Source organism: Lithobates pipiens, unplaced genomic scaffold, assembly GCF_037356315.1.
Source record: "Lithobates pipiens isolate NorthernLeopardFrog02 unplaced genomic scaffold, aLitPip1_a1.2 Scaffold_18, whole genome shotgun sequence".
NCBI classification, from domain to species: Eukaryota; Metazoa; Chordata; class Amphibia; order Anura; family Ranidae; genus Lithobates; species Lithobates pipiens.
In genome coordinates this window covers 348,803,368-348,829,550 of record NW_027507758.1, presented here as the reverse complement: position 1 = coordinate 348,829,550, position 26,183 = coordinate 348,803,368, and the positions used below count along the sequence as shown (strand labels likewise).

Below are 26,183 nucleotides of genomic sequence, written 5' to 3'. Positions count from 1 at the left end.
TGTACAGTTTTTCCAGTGCTGACAGTTCAGGTAGGAGATTTCCACTGCAGCTTGTACATGTGTGATGCCAATATCATGTGACCTGGCTATAAAAGACACAACTGAGCATGTGCAGGTCAGCTACCCTGCCTGTGTTAGCTGGTTTTCCCCAGATAGACAGTGCAGGAGGAGAGGATCTGTGCATACAGGATAAAACAGACTTTTTACACAATGCAGAGGATTAACCCCTTAAGTTCCACAGCGAGTACAACAAGCATGCTATGCTGCATATAGGGACAGATTTTACTGTTGTGGGTTTAGTAACACTTTAAAGAATTCATTTACCTTTACAGAAAAAATGAAAAAAAGGTAAACTAACTCACGAACACCCTTCCCACTCCCCACAACACTTAGTTCCTTTGATTACTATCTTCTGCCAACCACATTAACAATATAGTGGTCTGGGTATATAAAAACCGCACTCCTCTGCTACTTTCTTCCAGGATGCAGTCCCATGTGACCCTGCTATGGACCTGAGTGGAAATAGCGCCAACACTGTCAAGTGGCAGGAAGAGATGCAAGTCAATGCTTCTTATAACCTTAAATGGTTAAGTTTACTTTCAGAGAAGATGATCTGTACACTGCACTAGCATCCCTGGAGCCTGTAAGCATCATTAGGTAGTCATTGGTCAGCGTGACTTTGTGATCGTGCTCACTAATGAGAATATTTTCTGAGCTTTCTTCTTCCAGAACTGCAGTCCAAAAAAAGAAAAACGTATTTATTGGTTAGTGTGGTCACATGGCCATGCTGACCAATGACTGCTCACCATTGCAAGCATTATACTTACAAGCTCCGGGGTTGCTAGTGCAGGATGCATGGATTGCTCTCTCAAAGTGAACCTACCATTAAAGTCCCAGGTATTTCTCCCTGATCCTCATTGCTGAACAAAATGACAAGAGGGCAAAAAAGAAAGCAAGTATGTGCAGCAAGGGAGCAGGGCAATTAAGCGAACCTGCTGCTTCTTCCTACATGAGCAAAATCAAGATTCCATAGACCATAACTGTATATCTTAAACACTGTACATACCAGACTTGTTATGAGAAAGAAAAAGCACCCAAATACAAATCTGTTACTAGTACGTACAGAGTCACTATGTCAGCATTGGCGGCCTCTACAGCAATAGTTAAAGGGTCCTTGCCATCTTCATCAGTAGCATGTTGATTGGCTCCTCTTTTTAGAAATAAACACACTTGCCTGCAGAGGAACAAACAGTTAGTGGGAAAGCTATCAAGCATTCGGGTCCAAATAAATACAAGAGAACTCTCTGTGGTATTTTAAATGTAATGGCGTTAGGCCCAATTTTGCCACAACAAGTCTGATAAAGTGGGAGAGATTTACTAAAACTGGAACACTCAAAACCTTGTGCAGCTGTGCATGGTAGCCAATCAGCTTCTAACTTCAGCTTGTTCAACTAAGCTTTGGCAATAAAACCTGGAAGCTGATTGGTTCTATGCACAACTGCACCAGATTTTGCACTCTCCAGCTTTAGTAAATAACCCCCCATGTGTTTTAGGTGCTAGTTAGTAAATGAAATTAAAATGTGAAAAACAGCAAAATTTTGCTTAACATATTACAAACAGTATAGCTATTTTAACAACTCATAGAAAATGGAACATCCTGCTATTTACCCTGTATGGCCTAGCACTGTCGCATGATGTAACGGTCCTCTTCCTTTTGCATCACGGTGATTCACATTGGCCCCATTTTGCAATAGAAACTCACAGGTTACTAGAGATCCCTGGAAAAGCGGTACAATAATATGAAAAAATATAAGTGAGAAAATCTGCCCTACGATACAAAACAATATGAGCGAGTCTTCTTACACAAAAAGGCAAAATAACCAGGCCTTAACAGTGAATACGCAAAATAAAGTGAAGCGCCATTATGAGAAATACAAAAATTCTTGTAGAGTGATATAAAGTAAAAAAAAAAAAAAAAAAAAAAAAAGAAACAATAAATTAATCCCACGGTGTTTGTATTCAGTGTATTAAAGTGCAATAAGCAAAGCAACGCCATTATACGTGTAGACTCTTCTTAAAGTGCTCAGATGACCAGCCAGTGGCAGAAATCAGTTCCAGCCTGGACAATCCTGTAAGAATGTGCACAGGGACAAGCTGACAGTATTGTGCAAAACAATAGGGCCCTGTCACAGTGCTGACACTCCCTCTTGTTGTGGGAGTCCTGATGTACATTGAGCTATTTAAGTACTTCCTATAGCTTATTTAAGCGTAAATGTTATAGTTTTTAATATATACATAGCTGTATTATATTTGCCTGAACGTAAAAATGCTGGTTTCAATAAGATAGACCTCTGATAGGAAAGTGTCAATCAACATTATGTAGTATAGCGCTGTGATAGTGAAATGCAAAAACACAGGGCATTGTAATAGGTTTTATTTTAAGCTCTAGTTATCATGAGACCTCACTCACACACACAGTATAGCATAGGGTACATTTTTACAAGCACATACTAAAAAGTGGACAATATTTTCATTGCAAAACAAGAAAGATGAGCAGACGTGATATAAATGCATGCATTGCAGAAACATGCATACATCTCTGAAAAATAAACATTTGTTGTACAGCAAAAAAAAAAAAAAACAACACACACACACACACACACACACACACACACACACACTGTTTACGGTGGCTGCAAGTTTCTGCTCAGTTGTCTTCACCAACAATGACGGTAAACTCTAAGGCCCCTTTCAGATGGGGCTGTCCGTTGATCCCCGCTGAGCAGACAGATGACAGGGCCGTCTCCGCTCACTGTGCTGAGACGGACCTGTCAGAGCCCCAATGTCGTCTATGGGAGATCGGATGAAAACGGATCTGCCTGTCCATTTTCATCCGATTCCATCCGCCAGACGGATGGAAAATAATTAGGGTCTCCATCCATCTGGAATTGGCGGATCGGATGTCAACGGACATGCCATCGCTGACATCTGTCACTCCATAGAGGTGAATGGAGCTTCCCAAAAACTGACAGGCGACCTGATCAGACAGCATGTGTGAAAGGGGCCTAAGGGCGTATTTATAAAACTGAATCTAGCATTCGCCAAACATTTTTCCAGGTTGGTGTATTTTAAATGATAGTGATTAATTCACCACTACTGAATGTTTGGTGAATGTCAGTTTCAGTGCTTTATTTTTTGCCCCATATAGTTTATATTTATAGAAATAAGTAATTTCCCCAGAGACAGGAAAGCTTTGGTTCAATAATTACTGACTTTCTGGACGATCCAGCACCCCATATTACTGGAGAGCAATAAATAAACAATGGCACATGCATACACCTTTAGGTTACACATACCCCACGCACTGCTTGTATTAGTGGTGTAGAGTTGTTTTCTTTGGTGTTCACCCAGTTCACTTCAGCTCCATGAGCCAAGGCCTCAGACATTGCAGGAAGGTTTTGCTTATAGACAGCTTGGTACAACCGCAGCCCTGGAGGAAGCTTTTTAGTGTCCGACTCTTGAAATGCTGCAGAATCCCATTTTTCATCTTTTCCTTCTAGCTCTGGAATAGGACAAGAAATTCTCTATTGCATTTCACTTGTTTTGGTCATTTAAAAAATAATGTCAATAATATGGGACTTCCTGATATCAGAAATCAATCATTTGAAAAAATACTTGGATTGAAAAGGTTTATAGTTCAGTAGACCAATTAAAGTAACAGTCAGGAGTCAGTCAGTAGTTATGTACAGCCAAGAAAGGTGTTTTTCTAATAAAATCAAAAGATTCAATCATTGTATAAAAGCTTTACTTGCACTGATTACCTGGCTCCACACATTTACATAGCCCTGAGTTAGGGCAGCCATAGCAATGAGCTACACTCTAGTCACACAGCCAACATAGGAAACTGACACAATACTAGTTCAGCAGGCACCAAAAGGTAAGTGATTGTATCCCTTTATACAAACTGTTAGTAAAGGGCACCCACCTGCATCATACAAACTGATGGAAGACACAGTGGATGCCAGAAGCTCTCGGCTACCCTCTGAGCTGAACTGAATTCCGCTGTCATTGCTCTTCACTAGTAAAATCAAATACAGATTGTACTAAGGGACTTGAGCTACAACGTACACATAATAAATGAATACATGTACAATCATTTATAGGTATCTAATATTAAATCAAAAAAATAAACAAATATTTTATATACAGCAGTTTACCAATTCTAAGTCATGGTGGCTGTATTACCTTTTTTTATGCATTGTTTTATTTTTTACACCTACTGATTTGGCCATTATTTTTCCAACTTCCTTTAACAGACCAGTTAGAGGGCCCGAGACAAAGCATTTAACATAGTCAGCTTTTATTAATTTAATTAAAACCATTATTCCTGATATGTTCCAGTTATATCATGTACTTGTATGAAAAAGTATCCTGTACTCTTTGTAATGCTTCCTTTATGCCAAATCCCTGGTGTTTCTGCCAGTTCTTCTGCTTTCCTATTAAAAACTGACTACACCAGGCATGGTCAGTTCTCTAGCTGTTCTGAGCAGTCAGCCTAACCTCCTCAAATGATCAGACTTCTCCTGACACCCCCCTCCCCCTGCACAGTGATTCACTGAGAAGATCAGTGTACTGCTGTTTCTCCTCCATCAACCTTATGCAGCTGTGAACAGGGGGTATGTGATCGCTAATAAACCATTTGTATGTAAAAAAAATTATAGAGAGTGTGTATATACATGTGTATATATACACACACACACATCATATCATATAAATATATATGCACTTGGTTGCAGGGTGGTTTGGCACAGCACAATAAACTTCAATGGGTAATTTTCAGAGGTGGTACTCTGCAACAAAAAATCAGGCCAAGGCATGTGTACAGCGCGGTTGCATACATATACACACATATATATATATATATATATATATATATATATATATATATATATATATATATATATATATATATATATGATAGATAGATGGGAGTTTAGTTTGTTAAATGAAGTTGAAAAACCCTAGATCACTGGCTCGATCACCAGTTGAAAACTACATTTTTCTTTACCCTTTCTACGCTCATTTTCTTTTACCTGGAAAAATCTCTATTTGCAGCTGGCTGTTCAATCTGGTAAAAAAAATAAAAAATGCAGACAAGTTTCCGCTGCAGTCCGTAAGGCTGGGATCAAGCAAGAAATGCATGTGTTGAAGTATACTGGTGCTTGTTTCATTGACAGCCTTATCTGACCAATAAAGGCAACATTGCCCACTTTTAGGCAGGACCTACATTTTTAATGGTCTGGTGCACTTTAATCACACAGCATGGAAGGGAGTCATATTTTACTGCCCTTATTTTATTTTTTCACAGTATAATTCTGTTGTTTCTAATTATCAGGAAAAATATTACGTACGCAATATACAATATGAATATGGTGAAATATAGGGAAAAAAGTCATCTGATGCTTTTTTTTTTTTTTTTTTTTAACATCGTGGTATGTACATCTGTTATACTGTAATACACCATGCAATATATATTTACCTAACCAGCAATATTTTTTAGTCTTGGCCATAGTGAAGATAGAAAAAACAAAACCACCCTACGTTCCCTTTAAACATAGGCTTAATTAAAAGCAATCACCTATACAGCAGCACCCAGGCTGGAAGAAGGAAGGTCAGCATTGTACACCAATTATAGCTCTAACCCTGTGAACATGTGAAAACATTACAGAGATGAGCACCTTATTCCATTAATATCTACTGCATTGTCCAATCAGTTATTCTATTAATATCTACGGCATTGTCCAATCAGTAGGATGGGAGAGGGGAGGTAATCAGGGAAGCGGAATTCTAAGGCCCCTTTCACACTGGGAGGGGGGGGTGCAGTGGCGTTAAAACGCCATTATTTTTAGCGGTGCTAAAAATTTTGCGCCACTATTCGGCCACTAGTGGGGCGCCATTACACTCTGCTAGCGGCCGGGAAATGGTTAAAACCACCGCAAAGCGCTTCTGCAGCAGCGCTATGCTGGTGGTATAGCTGCACTGCCCCATTGATTTCAATGGGCAGGAGCGGTGAAGGAGTGGTGTGTGTATACACCGCTCCGAAGATGCTGCTACCAGGACTTTTTTTTAGCATCCTGCCAGCGCACTGCTCCAGTGTGGAAGCCCCCGGGGCTTTCACACTGGAAACACAGCAGTGGCTCTTTCAGGGCACTTTGCGGGCGCTATTTTTAGTGCTGTAGGGCCTACAAAGCGGCCCAGTGTGAAAGGGGTCTAACTGCCATATTTTTTTTCAAGTGAATGTATTCAGTCAATAAAATCAGAGCAGTAAATGTCATTAACAGAGTTTAGGGGTGGTGGAGTTGAACTGTACAGATGAAGGATACTTTGTTACATGATGTAAAATTTGGATACATAATGGAGATCCTGAGATCAGGATTTTTGCCTGGAGCTCTCTTTTAAGAGATATACATTCCAGCATACTGATTAGTAGAGGAGGAAATCCAACATTAAGAATGGTTAGCAAGAAGCAAATGGTAAAGTCTGGACATGGTCAGCTAACACAGCAAACAGTCCACACCATACAAGATTTGTTACTTACTACTACGCAGCTTTGAAGAGGTATCAAAGTAGGAGAAGAGCGAGTCTAGCTCATCAGGACAGAACAGAGACTCCCGTCTGGCTTCATCGCTGGTAACAGCGACCGCTGGGGACATGCAAGTTAGCAAAGCATAGAGCAGGCAGTGAAAGAAGGAAGAGGGTCAAGTGAAAACAGACAGTTCTGAGATGAAAGAGAAAGTGTCAGTTTTAACAATCAAAGATCACAGATCTAGGCATACACTGCGTTTTAATCCACAGAAAGCAGTGAAGCTGGGAGGGTTGGAAGGCCTTAGTTTGTTATTGATCTTTTTACAGCTATAGTAGTAACCGCAAAGAAAGAGTGTCAATATACAGTATCTCACAAAAGTGAGTACACCCCTCACATTTTTGAAAATATTTTATTATATCTTTTCATGTGACAACACTGAAGAAATTACACTTTGCTACAATGTAAAGTAGTGAGTGTACAGCTTGTATAACAGTGTAAATATGCTGTCCCCTCAAAATATCTTAATAGACAGCCATTAATGTCTAAACCTCTAGCAACAAAAGTGAAAATGTCCAAAATGGGACCCAATTAGCCATTTTCCCTTCCTGGTGTCAAGTGACTCGTTAGTGTTACAAGGTCTCAGGTGTGAATGGGGAGCAGGTGTGTTAAAATTTGTTATCACTCTCACTCGTTCATACTGGTCACTGGAAGTTCAAAATGACACCTCATGGCAAAAAACTCTGAGGCTCTGAAAAAAAAGAATTGTTGCTCTACATAAAGATAGCCTAGGCTTTTTAAAATATTGCCAAGACCCTGAAACTGAGCTGTAGCACGGTGGCCAAGACCATACAGTGGTTTAACAAGAAAGGTTCCACTCAGAACAGGCCTAGCCATGGTCGACCAAATAAGTTGAGTGCATGTGCTCGGGATCATATATCCAGAGTTTGTCTTTGGGAAATAGACGTATAAGTGCTGCCAGCATTGCTGCAGAGGTTGAAGGGGTGGGCAGTTAGCCTGTCAGTGCTCAGACCATACGCCGCACACTGCATCAAACTCGTCTGCAGGGCCCAGAAGGAAGCCTCTTCTAAAGACGATGCACAAGAAAGCCCCCAGTTTGCTGAAGACACAAGCAAACAAAGAACATGGATTACTGGAATCATTAACTTATTTAGTTCAGATGGTGTCAAGCGTGTGTGGCAGCAACCAGGTGAGGAGTACAAAGACAAGTGTGTCTTGTCTACAGTTATGGTTGGTGGGAGTGTCATGGTCTGGGGCTGCTTGAGTGCTGCCGGAACTGGGGAGCTACAGTTCATTGAGGGTGCCATGAATGCCAAAATGTACTGTGACATACTGGAGCAGAGCATGATCCCCTCCCTACGGAGACTGGGCCGCAGGGCAATATTCCAACATGATAATTGACCCCAAACACACCTCCAAGATGACCACTGCCTTGCTAAAGAAGTTGAGGGTAAAGGTGATGGACTGGCCAAGCATCTCTCCAGACCTAAACCCTATTGAGCATCTGTGGGGCATCCTCAAACGGAAGGTAAAGGAGCGCAAGGTCTCCAACATCCACCAGCTCCGTGATGTCATCATGGAGGAATGGAAGAGGACTCCAGTGGTAACCTGTGAAGCTCAGGTGAACTCCATACCCAAGAGGGTTAAAAGCAGTGCTGGAAAATAATGGTGGCCACACAAAATATTAACACTTTGGGCCAAATTTGGAAATTTTCACTTAGGGGTGTACTCACTTTTGTTGCCAGTGGTTTAGACATTAATGGCTGTGTGTTGAGTTATTTTGAGGGGACAACAAATTCACACTTTTATACAAGCTGTACACTCACTACTTTACATTGTAGCAAAGTGTCATTTCTTCAGTGTTGTCACATAAAAAGAGAGAATAAAATATTTACAAAGATGTGAGGGGTGTACTCACTTTTGTGAAATATTGTACAATGTACATGTATGTTCAGATATGTATGCACCAACCAAGCAAATGTATTGCTCCATTACAAATGTGTAAACCTTAAAGAGACCCTGTCACCACCCTGGTATTTCAATTGTGTACTTGCTGCGTATTTCCTTTCCATAAACGATTTTTTATTGCAACTCTGAACTTGATAGCAAACGTTAATTCTTTGGAAAGAGTTAAAGGGGTTGTAAAGGTACGTGGTTTTTCACCTTAATGCATCCTATGCATTAAGGTGAAAAAACAGCTGGCAGTGACCGGCCCCCCAGCCCCCTCGTTTTACTTACCTGAGCCCTAGAACTTGACCCACAGGGAAGCACTGTCTCTCTGCCCGGGGTTATCCGCTCTTGATTAGATAGATTGATAGCAGTGCAGCCATTGGCTCCCGCTGCTGTCAATCAAATCCAATGACGTGGGCGCCAGGGGGCAGGGGCGAGTCCTGCATTCGGCCTCTATAGACGCCGAATGCTTGACTCGGGAGCACGCCAGCAAGGAACACTTTAATTTCTGTAGCATAGCCCCCTCCCTCTGCTGAGAGCATCCAATTACGCTCTGCGTTGGCCCAGAATCTTCATCAGTCCCTCCCCTCATCTCCCTGTATAACATCTTGTATAACTGCTAGGGGAGGAGAGAAGAGGAATGCTATATACTATAAGTGTCAATTGATAAACAGCGGAGTCTGCTGACATCACATCCAAAATGGCAGCTATAGTAGCAGTCTCAGGGCTTTTGGATGTCTGATATGCATAAGATGTGTTCAAAGTACATATTAGCTTATGGGAAGATGTTTGTTGAAAAGAATAGTCGAGAGTGTGGCTGTTTAGGCCATAGGAATGATTTTGTTAGATCTAAGAACTTTGAAGGTATGCACACAATAGGTTTTTCAGAGCATTAACTTAGTCGCGCAGGTTTCACATACAGCATTGACTGCATTGGCTTTAATCCATAAAAAAAAAATAAAAAAAAAACTTTTGTATGGGAGAGTATTAACTCCCACACAATTACAAAGTTCACATTTCAGTACTCCACACCCTATAAGTTCAGGTTTGCACCTGTCAGAATATTCTTTTCAATGTTCATGATGATTACATAATTCAGCAATGCTAAACCATAAAATATGTCTGGATACATTTTTTATTCACTTAGCATTCAGAATTTTCCTGATGTGTACTGATCTGCAAGCAAAAAAAAAATAGCAATTTACTAAAATATAGCAATAATTTAGTTTTTCAAGAATTGTCTCTCTTATTAAAGAAATCTATTTCTACCTTGGCCTGGGCACAGCCTCTCAATGTCTTCCAGTGAGGGCAAACCTAAGACAAGCACTGAGGATTTGTGCAATTCATGTGCACATACATCTTAGAACACAAAGGCTAGTGCACATTTTACTTCCCCAGAAAGACAATTCCCTAGCACAGCTCCATCCACTCTACATTTTTTACCCTCTCCTCTTCTGAAAGTGTCTAATTCTTGTCTGTGCTGGCAGCTCTTCTACCTCTTCCCCCATGCCCCCTACATAACCATTATATAGCTGCTAGGGGAGGAGAAATGAGGCATCCCAATCCTCTGGGAGTGCACCAACACAAGAGGTTTACATACTGTAATTGTGCCATCTCTGAACAAAGATGTCACCAGCCTCCAGTGGAGAGTACATGAAAGCGTAGTCGGGAATACTGTGATCTCACTGTGAGGTAATACCTACAAGGGTTATAAAATGCATGGTTGTAACAAAAAATATCTGATGCTAGGTCCACTTTGGTCTGCAGACATTATGAAGCCTGATCTTACTCACAAGGGAATTCAAATTGCAAGCTTTTTTTTAGTAAGGCAGGCCATAGATGGTGTGAATTTCTTTCCTGCAACCACAGACATTTCGGACAGGGGAATACCTCCTGCCAAGATATTGTTTTCTCCCACAGGGAAGGCGGGGGAAGCCGTACCCGCTGGCAGAAGCCAGTGATTATTTCTAGCTGCTATAGCAGCCGCTAGAAATAAATCACAAGTAAATTGGGTAGGCTGGTTGTACCCAAGTTGTTAGATCTATGAACTTGGTACATTCAGCCTGCCCATACATGATTCGAATCTCGGCCAGTTCCTGCTGAACCAGCCGAGATTAGACCCATCTATGGCCAGCCTTATTCTTGAACTACTTCCTCCACAGTACTGTACGATGGAATTTTTAAACAAAAGTCTCATAATAATCACCCAAGGGGACGTCTGTATAAGAGTCTTTACTCTCGCTTATTTATCTTTTGTTCTTTCCTTACTTTGAGTAATATGATTGCCACGAATAACCCATTTTGTGTGCCCTAACTAGTGTTTTCAATTTTTTTTTATTATAGATTAATAAAATGATACTGAATCATACAATATTTTGTTAGTGTATCTTAGGTGTAAAGGATCACATTAATGGTATAAACACTCCAGCAATTGTATAGTACTTTTTTTTTAGGCACATAACCAATTATATTTCAATATATAAGGAGCTACAATGGAAATATTGTATGTCAGTTGTGTACCATTTCAAAACGTTATGACCTTGTTTATCCCCTCAGTGTCCCCGATGTGCTTTCGGGGCTGTAGGCAAGGGGGCACCCTCCTCCACATTTGGTAGACTTGTCCGAAGGTGCTTTGGTTTTGGACACGAGTCTATGCCATGATACGGTCTATGCGCAACATCTCCCTGGCCTATAACCTCTGAGAAGCCCTGCTACATGAACCAATCTTGTCCTCATCAAGTAACCAGAGGAAACTAGAGGGGTTTGTGTTCCTGGCAGCCTGGCAAAACCTTGCTCGAGCGTGTAGACAACATTTTCTTAAACTTGCTGAAGCAGAACAGAGACTTATGGGCATTAGGGTACACAAGAAGCTCACATCTATCATTAACGAGACACCCGCCAGTACCTCAAGGTCCCTGGATTGATTACAACACTCAGATGAATATAGATCATAACTTGTTCTCTTTGTGGTTTTTTTTTTTGGTGACAAGCAGTGAGCCCCCCCCCCCCCCTCAGCCCATGAGGGTCCCCTTTCCCTCCCCTTTCTATTCCATTTCTCCCCTCCCAAGCAAGTTTTTTTTTAATCTTCCTTACCTGTTCCTAATTTCCCTATAGCCCTGCCCAAGGTGATGAGCACATCTCTCTCTCCCTACCCCGTCCCACCACTTTTGCCCTGGCGGTTGTAAGAGCTGAGGGATCTTCTCTCTTTTTGTTTTCCTTTCATTCCTCCATTCAGCAAGGCACTTTTTACAGCTAGTGAAAAACATTCCTGTTTCTGGATGGCTCACTGCACTAGCCCTGAACAGGTTTCTCATCCCAGCCATGTCACTGCTCTGCATATTTCATCCTAACTGATGTTCTTGGCTCATGTATTGTGTTTTACAAAAAGCCTGCCTTACTTTGATTTTTCATTTGTACCCCTATATTGTACTATTGCTTCCAGTTCATGACTTTTGTAATGGTTAGGAAAAACCTAAAAAATCTTTTGTGCAACAAAAAGTTATCACCTTTAAGGTCGAGACAGCTGGCAAAACATTGCATTGAGTGTGAAGGAAAATTACAATCCATTTACTGATACAGACCCTGGACAGTCATCTACAATGCTAGTAGAATAAAATCTAGATATACAAGGGGTTTTTAGGCAGCTTTAACAAACAACTCAAACAGAATACATGTCCATGGTGATTATTCTGATACAGAGGGAATCCTTCTGCATTTAAAAAGAATAGTAAACACAAGAATGGTATGATACACAAGCAACACTGTCAGTATATACTGTATGTACAGTATGCATTAAAACAGCAGGCAAGCATAAGCTCATTTACGAACATGAAAAAACAATCACATATAGGCAGCTAATTGCGGACCATGGCCATTATATTTGATTCTATTCAGTACTTAGAGGCTGTGTGACTACAGGCAACCAATGCACTGGCCATACTCAAATTCTACAAAAGCCCAATGGACAACGCATAGTGAACTCAACACTATGCTCTCTTGGAAAGGTGCCTTAGGATATACAGTAACCCGTGAACACATAATTAAAGTGGATGTAAACCTGATTCATGAAATTTGAGCTGGTCGCATCCACAGTTTTGTTATCTCTCTTCAAAGCACTTAGTCTGGTGGCTCTGTCATGACCAGTTCCACTGTTATCAGTCTGATAACTTTTGACAAGCTCTCAGGGGCTGGAGATATACCTGTGTGTCAGAGGTGGTTGCTATAACTAGATTAGCAGCCAGCTAAACAATTCACAGGCACGCTCTGCATGTGTGGGTGCATGTGTGGGGAGGGGGTGTGTGCCTTTCCTCCAATCAACTTTCTCACAGTGTCTATAGCAATGATCTCCTCCTACAGATGAATGAGGAAGTGAAAAATCTAACAGGACCTGCACTTTCTAAAAAGTGGATAAAGCTGAAGACAGCAGATATACATCTAAAACCTATGTAAGATTTTTTTCATCTCTGTATCATTTTAGGCTGTTCACTTCACTGGGTATATGTGAGAGTTTACATCCACTTTAAAGGAAAACCTTACTTTTACTTCCTTTTTTTTATTTAATTGGACTTTATTGTGAAAGCAAGCCAGCTACAAACATAATAAATATTCCTTTATTGTCAGGCTGATCCAATGACTTCAGTGCTTTGAGTCACTAACCACAATCCATTCAGTTATGGCAGTCCATTTTCCCCCGTAAGTACAGTGTTTAGTGAATATGTCAACAAGCAACTGTGCAAATATAATCTCTCACCTTTGAATTTTTCTATGCTACATTTTCCCAAAGAGGTGTCAGAGCCAGGCCAGCGTAAAGACTGCATGGTTTATGTTTATATTTGCACTATAACTACAGAAAAGGGACTAGAACTAGAAAAATATTTTGCTCGCTTCACTGGAGAACACAAAATGCTAGGAAGTAGGAGCCCCTGCATAAGTTTAGCTACAGTGCATAATGCACATCTGCAGACTAGAGCTGAAAAGAAGGCCGAGGTGTATTCTGCTTTCCATAGCTACATGTTTGGAGTGACACAAGATGAAGGTATTGGTAGGGCCTAACAGAATCCATGCAGGTTGTGCCTATTTCTAGCAGTTTGTGCGCTCCAGTGATCACATGAATGCAGTACTGTGCAGAAAGCATACACATACTGTATATAACTCCTGACATCTTAGACACAGGCCTAGCTGATCACTCCAGAGAATCAGCTTAACAATAAAACAAACCTCCCCACACTGTTCCTTGCTGTTCACTCATCACTGTTAAAAGGTGGTCTTATAAAACAACAGGAAGATGCATGGAGTGCCAAGAAGCAGTCTGGGCCCAGCAAAACATTAAACTGGTTTGCCATTTGCATTGCAGAGTATTCTGAAATTTGAGGACCTTCAGGTTCTATTACAGAGGATCAGAGGCTTTGTGCAGGCACCTAGACCTGTGTCGAAAATGTAGCCAGTCAATGGCCCTGACATTTGTGCTGACAAATTTTATTTTTTATTCATCTGTAAAAGACAGACACTAAATGCTCTTCCTATCATTAACAGGTTACCATCTATGGTAGATTGCCGGTAAATAGTAGAACCATGTTATGTAAATATTTACAGAAATTTGCATACAAAGAATTCATAATGAAGGATATTCATGTTAACTATCAAATTAAGTGTACCTGAAGTACCATAGAATATTTGTAGTTACCTAATAGTCTGGTGGGCGTTCTAGAGTTTTCTTCTGCGCCTAGTGTTTTGTCAGTTGAACTAAGGCGGTTGTCATTCGAGCTTTTCTTTCTTGCTATAAATGCTGATTCACGACTATGATCCACAAACCGCTTTTCCACATACTTTGCTTTGATGTATGCTTCTTTCTCCTGTCTTTCAGCATAAAAATAATGCTTTTGTAAATGTGTGCCGTCAGGACAGTTTTCTCACTATGATTCCACCAAGTTATTCCAAAAATGAAACAAATGGTCTAACATAATTTGCTAAACGTTACTTAAACTAATGACCCATGATCTGACCATAATCAGCTAGATTACATGGCCATCATCTCATTAAAACATGTGGAGGACATCGTAAACAAACAACAAGGGATAGTACAGGGTAACCAAGAAAAAAAAAAAAAGGATTATGCTTTTTACATGGTCATAGTGTATGTAACGGGACAGAAAAGAGGTAAAATGGTGGACTGGAGTTTATTTACCAGTGAAATTGTTCTTTCAGCTGGTTTCTTGTTACAACAATCTGTTGTTCCTTAAGGTCAGCTTCACACTGCTGCAAAGATGCAAAGACCAACAATGCAGCATTCAAGACTTTAGGTGCGCTTTCAGAAAATGCATCAAAAACACGCAACCGAGTTATTGGGACTGTGGCTAAAACTGCAGGTAACACATGAAAACCGAAGATTCTCCCGCACTGCATCCAAACCATTGCTCACTAGTGTGAAGCTGGCTTAACATGGATTATAGTGGCGCTTGAAATTTTCCACATTTTATCATGTTACAACCAAAAACGTGAATGTATTTTATTAGGATTTTATGTGATAGACCAACAGAAAGTGACACACAATTGTTAAGTGGAAGAAAACGATAAATGGCTTCCAAACTTTCTTTACAAATAATATGTGTAAAGTGTGGCGTGCATTTGTATTCAGCCCCCCTGAGTCAATACTTTGTAGAACCACCTTTCGCTGCAATTACAGCTGCAAGTCTTTTTGGAGATGTCTCTAACAGCTTTGCACTTTTAGAGAGGGACATTTTTTCCCATTTTTCTTTGCAAAATAGGTCAAGCTCTGTCAGATTGGATGGAGTGTGTCTGTAAACAGCAATTTTCAAGTCTTGCCACCGATTCTCAATTGGATTTAGGTCTGGACTTTGACTGGGCCATTCTAACACATGAATAAGTCTTTTGCAGACTCTAACTGGTTTTCTTCTAAGATTCCGCTGTATTTGGCTCCATCCATCTTCCAATCAACTCTGACCAGCTTCCCCATGTCTGCTAAAGAAAAGCATCCCCACAATATGATGCTGCCACCACCATGTTTCACAGTGGGGATGGTATATTCAGGGTGATGTGCAGTTAATTTTCCACCACACACAGCGTTTTGCTTTTAGTCCTAAAAGTTAAAATTTGGTCTCATCTGTCCAGAACACACTTATTTGACATGTTTGCCAAGTCCCCCACATGACTTCTCGCAAACTGTAAACGGGACTTTTTATGGCTTTCTCCGTAAAGGCCAGACTTGTGGCATGCACGACTAATAGTTGTCCTGTGGACAGATTCTCCCACCTGAGCTGTGGATCTCTGCATCTCCTCCAGAGTTACCATGGGCCTCTTGGCTGCTTCTCTTGATTAATACTCTCCTTGCCGACCTGTCAGTTTAGGTGGATGGCCATGTCTTGGTAGATTTGCAGTGGTGCCATACTCTTGCCATTTTTGAAAAATGGATTGAACAGTGCTCTGTAAGATGTTCAAAGCTTGTGATATGTTTTTATAGCCTAACCCTGCTTTAAACTTCTCCACAACCTTATCCCTGACCTGTCTGGTGTGTTTATTGGCCTTCATGATGCTGTTTGTTCATGAAGGTTCTCCAACAAACCTCTGAGGGCTTCACAGAACAGATGTACTTATACTGAGATTAAATTACACACTATTTACCAATTAGGTTCTAGTAGATTTTAGGGGTATCAGAGTAAAGGAATCTGAACACAAATGCACGCCACACTTTTCACATATTTATTTGTTAAAAAAAAAAAAAAAAAAAAAGACAATGATTTATCATTTTCCTTCCACTTCACAATTATGTGCCACTTTCTGTTGGTCTATCACATAAAATGCCAATAAAATACATTTACATTTTTGGGTGTAACAAGATAAAATGTGGAAAATTTCAAGGGGCATGAATACTTTTGAAGGCACTGTATTTACAACAAAGCAGCAAAAGCTTAGCATAAACGTGGAAATAAATTTTGTGTCACCTGCTGAATAGTAAAAGTCTTAAAAAAAGGAAAAAAAAAAAAAAGTATCATTTATATGCAATATTTCATATTTTCCAGACCAATTCAAAATAAAATATCTAATATTTTTATGTATTATTTTCAATACAAAGTGAACTGGAACATCTTTACATTACGGTATATTAAAAAAAAAGCATAAAAACACACAGACACCTACCTCGTACATCCATTCTGAGGCTTTTCGACACCTATTTTGTCCACTTGTGCTTCATATATACTATTGATAACATCATTCCCAAGTTCACACATCAGCTATTTGAAAAAAACAGAAATAACTATAAGACATATGTTGGGGACCAAAGGTCAAACTTTTCTGAGTATCGTTCAAATACTTCATTAAAAGTGGATGGAAAGTCAGAAGGTTTAACTTAAAGTATTCTGCCCCATTGGCTCCCACTGCTGTCAAAGTCAGTTAGCCAATCAGGAAAGGGAAGGGGCAGGGCAGAATCGGGGCTCCGTGTCTGAAGGGACACAGGGAGCTGTGCCTCGGTCGGGTGCCCCCATAGCAAGCCACTTGCTGTGAGGGAATTCAACAGGAGGGAGGGGCCAGGAGTGCCAAAGAGGCACCCGAGAAGAGGAGGATCTGCAGAAAATCTAATAGCGTGTATAGGACCTTAGTCTGCTGGAGCTGGAGTAATACACAAACTTTTTTTTTTAACAGGTAGATTTTATACCTAATACAAGGGGATTTTAAAGGCGAGGGGCATTTTACTGCAAGGTCCACTGTGGTCCTGGAGTGGTGTGCGTTTTCTGTATCTGCCATTGCCCCCTTACTGCAGAGACAGGATGTGAGGAATAATAATTAGAGTGGGTAGAAAGACAGGGATGATTCATGTGGCACAGCAACCCATTCAAATGAATGGGCTGCCCTGCTTCAGCAAACGCAGGCCGTATGGACCGCACTAATGTGAACCAAGCCTTAGAGAGTTATGCCTTGTACACACGGGCCAAATATTGGCCAAAATCAGCTGGTACAGTAGAAACCGACCAACATTCAGTCCATGTGTGCAGGTCCTTATCTGACAGAAGCCAATCTCACGACTGGCTTCTGTTGAACACGCATGCTGAAAAACCAGCAGCCGATCAGTGCTCTCAGTCAATGGCTGCAAGTGCTGACCGTTGTTTTCTGGCAGGTGGGCAGCCCCCCAGTCACAACATAATAGCTCAGCGAGGAGATCGCTGTACTAACATAACATTGTGAGTACAGTGAGCGCCTCAATTTTTTTTTTCGTTCAGCCCACTAGGTGTGTGTACTGGGCAGGAATGTGTGTGGTAGGTGTATGTGCTGCGTATCCCATACAAAGTCAAGGCTCTCACCTCACAAGTATTCTATATACATTAGTACAGTATCCATTGCAATGTTGTTTAATACCTTTAGCAGCTCAGGCTCCCAGGTGTCCAGAGTTAAAGATCTCACTTTTGAAAAATGAACTCCAAGACTCCTTCATACAAAAAAAATATAACACAAAACGTAAATAAAGGATCAAACATAGTAAAGACACAACTGCAATTACATAGTTTAACTTCTCACCAAATACTGGTATTTACAGTATAACTGAAAAACGGGGACATTTTGACTTAGATTTTTACCTTTTCAGTTTTGCCATGTTTATTTTCAAGGCACACAATTTTGCTATATGTGTACTTTTAGATGGAGGTCGATTGTGTTCACCTCCTACCACTCGGAATCCAAATGAACTCATGAAGTGTAGTATTATCCGTTGTTCTGCATATATCCCAGGTGGAGATTCGGAGATCACTTATCTACTTGCCCCATACCCAATATGGCTCCCCTTTCCATAATTTCCTAGAATGCCAGGGGATTGAATTCAAAGTTTAAGCAATCCCTCATGTTTAACTATTTACAAAGATACAACCCCACATTTGTATTCTACAAGAAACATACATTATGGGAAGCAGAACACTGTCGCTTAAAAAGCTTTGGGTAGGCTCATACTAACACTCCACCTATTCCTCCTACTCAAGGGGAGTCAGTGTTCTGGTCCATACATCTTTGCACTTTACTCTCCTAGATCTCCATCTGGATACTGACGGGTGATATGTGGTGTTTCATACCGTTTGTAATAGGCTTGAGCTGGTAATTGTGGGCATAGCTATCCCTTCTGTGGCCACTATGTCACTTTTATTTAAGCTGACACAGATTGTGGCACAGTTCCCTACTGCACATATTCTCCTGGCTGGAGATTTTAATATGCTCCCAAATTCTAGCTTGGATAAACTTAATCCTGATCCTAATACAGAGCCTCCCCTGTCACACTGGGCAGAGACATATGGCTTATGTGACGTGTGGTGTTGGAGAGAGGCAATATACCGTATTTTTCATTCCATAAAACACACCTTTTCTCCACCAAAAAATGGGGGGAAATGCCAGTGCGTCTTAGGGAGCGAGTAATGACCAGTAACCTTTTACTCGGGTTTGCCTGTCACAAGCAGAAGACAGAGCAGGCTGAACGGAGTGCGGCCGCGATTTCGATGGATGCTCTGATGGATGTGATGACCTCGTCGCCAGGCACGGGTTAGGCTGCATTGTATGGCACAGGCCGGCTGCATTGTATGGCACAGGCCGGCTGCATTGTATGGCACAGGCCGGCTGCATTTCATTTAGTACACTATTTGGTTCATAATATTTTTTTCTTGCTTTCCTCCTCTAAAATCTAGGCGAGTCTTATGGTCAGGTGCCTCTTACGGAGCGAAAAATAAGGTACCCACCAATCAAGTACCATGCCCCGTTAACCAGCATAGACCTTATCTATGTGAGTAATTCCTTGACATCTCGTGCTCTGGATGTCTCCATGCTGCCCCTTGGCATTTACGATCAAGCCCTTGTGCTTCTGAAGCTTAGAGCCGATCTGGTCTGCGGTCCCCGTTTATGGAGGCTATCTTGCTTGTGGGTATCTGATGAGCGTGTAACTCCCCCATGACCTCGGTATTAGTACTTTTGGGTACGCAACTGCGGCACAGCGGCCCCTGCAGTGGTCTGGGGTGACTTTAAGGCCCATGCCCAAGGCCAGGATCAATTGATCATAGGTAGAGTCAGAAGGGAGTCAATCCTGGCCATTGAGGAAGCAGAGGCCAAGGCAAAATAATTGGAGGCCCAGTACGCAACTACTACAGCTTAGCATACTTAGAGATTTACAGGTGTTATACAAAGAGATAGCGGTGCTACGCACAACCTCCTCTCAGAAAATTCTTCTATCCCAATCACAGAGGATCTTTGAACAGGGGGAGAGGATGGGTAGGCCTGGCTTTCTAGGGAATGCTCCACAACTACTCACATAGCTCACATCATGGATGACAACGGTTTCTTGCACTCAGACTCAGCCCAGATAAATACCCACTTTATGAAAAGTTTACGAGTGTCTCTACTCCTCCAGAATAGAATATAGCACGGACAGCCTGCTAGCCTTTTTGGATACTATAGAGTTCCCAGAGCGCTCCCCTGCAGCCCGTCAAAGACTTGACGCTCATTTTACCATAAAAGAGGTACAGAACACAGTGGCCACACTTCGGATAGCCAAGACTTCGAGTCCGGATGGACTTACGGCTGAAGTTTATAAGACTCATGCTGAGGTCATAGTCTCTCACTTCCACAAACGACTTCAAACTGTATTGGAGGAAGACTGCATCCCAATATCTATGACTAAAGCGGTGATTGTTGTGGTGCCCAAGCCAGGTAAAGACCCTGAACTGTGTGTATCCTACTATCCAATTTCTGTACTAAATGTAGACGCTAAGGTGTTTACCAAAATTCTGGCTAATCGCCTCAACTCGGTTATCTTATCTTTGGTACACGAGAATCAACCTGGGTTCATGCCTGGCAAGGGCACTGACATCAACATCCGTCAACTATACACCAACATTGACAACCTTAGGGATAGTACCGCCACTGGAGTTGTGGCCTCCCTTGAGGCAGAGAAGGCCTTTGACTCTGTTGAGTGTGCTTTCCTGTGGCAAGTACCAGGGAAGTTTGGCTTTGGTCCCAAATTTATAACTTGGATCCAACAGCTCTATAGATCCCCCACAGCTAGGGTCAGAACGAACGGTATCCTATCCCCAGATCTTAGCAGAGGCACCAAACAGGGCTGGATCCCCTGGTTATTCTAATTCGCTCCTCTTCAAGAGTCCCCGATTTACAAGTGGGTCCCTTGCGAGAAAAAAAATCTCCTCATATGCAGATGGTGCACTACTGTATCTACCTGATGCCCTAGGCTCCCTTGATGTGGCTCCAGACATTATAGACCGCTTTGGCGTTTTCTTGGGCATCAGAATCAATTGGAGTAAGTCACTGATGTTTTCCCTATCCCAGCCACCCTCCCTCCTCTTCCCTTGTTCAATCCCCTCAGACCTAGGTATCCAAATTTCGGTATCTGGGGAATAAGATTCAGCATACCCTCGCCTGATAGCTGAATGATAATGTATATCCAGTACTTCACCAAGTGACTCTTATGCCAAGTACACACGAACAGACTTTGATGGACTAGGTCAGACGGTCTTCTCGACGGACTTTCGGCGTTGTTCCGACAGACTTTCCGAATGAATGGACTTGGCCACACACAAACAGAGCAAAGATCCGATGGAGCCCACACACGATCGAATTGTCCGACAGATTTGCTGGCGAAAAGTTTGGTCGTGTGTACGCGGCATTAGGTGCCAGGCCTGGAAGACATTGCCGCTTTCTCTTGTGGGTAGAATAAACCTTATAAAAATTAGCTTTCCCTCTAAGTTTTTGTATGTATTTGTTTAATACCCCAGTTCCTATATCAAATTCCTTTTGGGCTAAACTCGACAACCAGATTGTCAGTAACTTTATTTGGGCTGGGTCTACCCCTAGAATAGCAAAACGTACCTTACAGTTGCCTTTGCCCTTGGCACTGCCCTGTGCTATTGGGTGGCGTTTTTGGATATGGTACAGAGAGAGAGGTGTGGGGGGTAAGGGAGGGAGGATGAGAGAGAAAGGGGGGGGATTAGAGAAAGAGGATGCACATGAGCATGTGTGGGAATGACATCAACGCAGCCTGGCCAAGGCAAGTGACCGAAGGCACAGAACCCAGAAGGAAGACCAGGTGAAGATGGAAGTGCCCGGGACCCGTCGGATTGATCACAGCACAGCACTGGAGGGCTCAGTCTGACAATTTAAGTGTACCCTAATGTGCTAATATGCATGGCATACTTGTACATTATGGCATAACCTACCCCAGGGCCTCTAAAAAGTAGTAATAGAAAAGTTTACTACTGCTTTAATATCACAGGAGCCTCTCATGGGGCCCCCTACTGACCCTGTGCCCCTTGGGCAGTGCCTAAGTGCATAGTTGTCAACATTTCAAAAATATTTTCAGGGACGCTTTTTTTTTTTTAACAAGTGCTATATTTAGAGTATCTGACCTCTCCTATGTTCCTCTATACATCACAATAGTAATTACAATTAAATAAGTACCAATAATGTGGCAGAACACATATGAGGACTGTGAGATTTCCTTTAGTTGAACTGACAATAGTGTGTCGTCCATTCTAGAGCTGGTAACATTGAGGATATTCAGTATAATTTTAAAGAACAGTTTTTGTGGGTAAGAGGCATAGGGGAGGAGTATGGATGGTATAAAAGTGGGAAGTATGTGCAGGTGAGGAGAGGAGGATGAAGTAATCTGAGAAGGAAAAATATAAAGGTTTGTGGAAGGATGTTTAGGGACTGCGTAGTGGTTAAGCGGGCCATACATGGATTGAAATTACACCAATTAAGCAGAGACCAGCCATAGTCGATCTATGTATGGGCTAGCTGGTTTTACACAAGTCAACCTATTAACCGACTTGAGTACAACCAGCCTGTCAGGTTTTCCCCAAAACAATCAGTGCTGCCAGCTATAGTTAGCAACACTAATCATTGTATTCACTGGCAGAACACAATAACACTGCGGGAGTGATTGCCCCATTCACAGGTCAGCAGGTGAGAGGGTGTGTGGGGACAGGCTGGGGAGAGATACTAGTCAGTCCCTGGGTAGGCACTGGTTAGTATCAGAGCCCAATACACACAGGTTACATACGCCATGATCGTTAGAGCGAGAGCAATAATTCTAACACTAGACCTCCTCTGTAACTCTAAACATGTAACCTGTAAACAAATGTAAAGCATTGTTTAGTACACAACAAAAAATCGTACTAACTTTAGTTTTTTTATGAATGAAACAGCTTCTTTCCAAAAAAAACATTTGAAAAATTGCTGCGCAAATATTGTGTAACATAAAAAGTTGCAAAGACCACCATTTTATTCCTTAGGGCAGGGGTCTCAAACTGGTGGCCCTCCAGCTGTTGCAAAACTACTAGTCCCATGAGGCATTGCAGGGCTAACAATTACAAGCTTGACTCCCACAGGCAGAGGCATGATGGGACTTGTAGTTTTGTAACAGCTGGAGGGCCGCCAGTTTGAGACCCCTGCCTTAGGGTGTCTGCTAAAACAATATATAATGCTTGAGGGTTCTGAGTAATTTTCTAGCATAAAAAAAAAAAATTATGATTTTTACATATAGGAGAGAAGTCTCAGAATGGGCCTGGGTGGCAAGGGGTTAATTATCATAAGTAATATACAAATAATTATTATAAGCACTGTGAGTTCATCCTCTCAGTCTGCTGCAGAGTGTTCCAGCTTGTATTTAAATCGGCCGCTCTGTATGTAGCTTCTGACAGGCTGCGCAAGGAGCCCCGTATCCCTGGAACCATAGATGATAGCAGCCCCATATTTTAACCAGTGCTGGAGTTGGTCTTTAGCTACCTACCCTGTGGGGTCTCTGTGACTTCTGATTGCTGAGCTACAATCCTTAAAGTCGATTTTTTTTTTTTGGGGGGCAAATGGGCCTATCTTGAGAAAGGGGCCTGGAGCTGCAGCTCCAATAGCCCCTATGTTAATCCGGCCCTGGGTTTGAGCAGGCAAGAACGAATCCAACCGTCACTCTGGAAGCGGCCATCCTAGGTTCACACTCAGCCCTGAATAATTTTGTATTTTGAGGCCTGAAGGCACATGGCAACTTGACCATACCAATGTATACTACAGTCAGAGTATGGGGACAGTTGACCCACAGGTAATCTCTCCCCATGCCCTACTAGTCCTCGACTACCGCACCTCCAGTCTGTGCCTGACCCCAATGTATGGGCTAGGTTTGGTATCCTTAACATCCAACATATAATGCCAGAGGGACATTTGCTGTCATACAATGTTCTAAAAAACACATTTCATCTGACCTTGTGGATGTTTTTCCGTTATCTGCAGCTGCGCCATCCAGTGTCATCACAATTCCCTGATATCCCAACGGTTACTTCTCACACTGTGAAGCATCTTCTAACTTCTAGTAATGCTGACAGGATCCTTTCGTCCCTCTACCTTAGAATCTCTGCTAGAGACACTGGTAAAAATACTCAACTGGTTGCCATTTGGCAGAGGGATACTTCTTACTCTTACTAGATTGGGATGAAGGGGTTCAACAATAAATTCCACTGGTGATATGTGCTAGAGATAGATATATTCAGCTCAAGTTTCTTCATAGAGCATACTATAACCCTCAGAGGCTTTCTAAGATCTACCCTACACAGTCTGACAGTTGCCCTAAATGTTTGGGTGGCACAGGGACATGTATGCCTATTGTCTGGTCCTGCCCTCTGATTCAAGAATTTTGGAGACAGGTGGTTGAGGTGATTAATGTGGTGGGAAATTTAGTTGTAGAGGTAGATCCTACAGTACTTCTTCTGGTAATCTGCAATACTATCAACCTCCAGTGTGCACAAACAACAGTTTGTCTTTTATGCAGCGTTTTATGCAAGGAAAACCATTTTGTCCAAATGGAAACAGGCTGACCCACCCAAGATCTCACAGCGGAGGTTGTCTGTGGATGCTGTTCTAGCCCTTTACAGATCTGGAGAGAATGGGTGAAGGCCAGACCCATGATTACCTAATGACTACTATATGCCGAGATACTAATGGGAAGACTGGTGTGCTGATACTTTATCTCTACTCCCCCCCCCCCCCCCACACTTTTGTCTACCTGCTGCCCTCCAATCCCCCCAAACAACCCCCCCTCCCCACACTTTTTTTCTCCTCTATCCATCCTGTTCCCTCTTACACTTCTCTCCCCACCCCTCAACCTTGTACCGCCCCACTGATCCATTTCTATTCTCATTTTGGTTATTTAAGGTTTTACTCTATGTGACTTAAATGTCGGATCTTTCTACTGAAATAAAATGTACACTGCTAAAGTGTTCTTTTCAATGATCAATGTTTTTTTTACCTTGTGTGATGTGGTGAAATGTGTGCCTTACAGTTTTATTTTTCTTGTGTATATGATAAATAAAAGGTTTCTGTTCAAAAAAAAAAAAAGAAAAAAAAAAAGTGAACCCGTCTTGATAGAATTACATGATCTTTCACTGCTGACCATCTGAAGATACAAGATGTCTGAAGGTCCTGCTGACCCAAAAGCAACAATTTCTGATTCATTGACCCAAAGTTAAGTATACACAACAAGATTCATGATTTCAATGAATACTTGTTCCAGGTCAGTGACGCAAAGATTTTAAAGCCAGAGAATCCAGGTTTTAAGAAGGTACACAATAGCAGTTTACATACTTCTCGAAATAATCAAAATTTGCTTTAGATTAACCACCTTCAGACCGGACCATTTTGCTGGTAAATGACCAGAGGTCTTTTTACAATTTGGCACTGCGCTGCTTTAACTGGTAATTGCGCGGTCATGCAATGTTGTACCCAAACAAAATTTGCGTCCTTTTCTTCCCACAAATAGAGCTTTCTTTTGATGGTATTTGATTGCCTCTGCGATTTTTATTTTTTGCGATATAAACGTAAAAAGACCGCAAATTTTGAAAAAAAATGATATTTTCTACTTTTTGTTATTAGAAAAATCCAATAAACTAAATTTTAGTCATACATTTAGGCCAAAATGTATTCAGCCACATGTCTTTGGTAAAAAAAAAGTCAATAATTGTATATTTATTGGTTTGCGCAAAAGTTGTCACATCTACAAACTAAGGTACGTTTTCTGGAATTTACGCAGCTTTTAGTTTACGAATGCCTATCTCATTTCTTGAGGTGCTAAAATGGCAGGGCAGTACAAAACCCCCTCAAATGACCCCATTTTGGAAAGTAGACACCCTAAGGAAATTGATAAGTGGCATGTTGAGCCCATTGAATATTTTATTTTTTTGCCTCAAGCGATTGAATAATGACAAAAAAAAAATTTTTTTTTTTTTTTTTTACACAAAGTTGTCACTAAATGATATATTGCTCACACATGCTATGGGCATATGTGAAATGACACCCCAAAATAAATTCTGCTGCTTCTCCTGAGTACGGGGATACCACATATGTGGGACTTTTTGGGAGCCTAGCCGCGTACGGGGCCCCGAAAACCAAGCACCGCCTTCAGGCTTTCTAAGGGCGTAAATTTTTGATTTCACTTCTCACTACCTATTACAGTTTTGAAGGCCATAAAATGCCAAGATGGCACAAAACCCCCACAAATGACCCCATTTTAGAAAGTAGACACCCCAAGCTATTTGCTGAGAGGCATGTTGAGTCCATGGAATATTTTATATTTTGCCACAAGTTGCGGGAA

At 41.6% G+C, this 26,183-nt stretch overlaps 1 protein-coding gene across 3 annotated transcripts in view; it reads right to left on the bottom strand.

Moving 5' to 3' along the window:
- ACAP2 (ArfGAP with coiled-coil, ankyrin repeat and PH domains 2) overlaps positions 1-26,183 on the bottom strand; it is a 148,972-nt gene that overhangs the window by 17,626 nt on the left and 105,163 nt on the right. For 2 of the 3 annotated variants that reach the window (XM_077487461.1, XM_077487462.1), the window contains 7 exons: positions 17,924-17,993; positions 16,709-16,803; positions 14,238-14,410; positions 3,986-4,078; positions 3,357-3,562; positions 1,669-1,778; positions 1,124-1,234 (listed from right to left, as the gene is read on the bottom strand). In XM_077487461.1, the coding sequence (XP_077343587.1) occupies positions 1,124-1,234; positions 1,669-1,778; positions 3,357-3,562; positions 3,986-4,078; positions 14,238-14,410; positions 16,709-16,803; positions 17,924-17,993 (858 nt within the window). The remainder of the gene's footprint in view (positions 1-1,123; positions 1,235-1,668; positions 1,779-3,356; positions 3,563-3,985; positions 4,079-14,237; positions 14,411-16,708; positions 16,804-17,923; positions 17,994-26,183) is intronic. The other variant, XM_077487463.1, reaches the window with a different exon arrangement.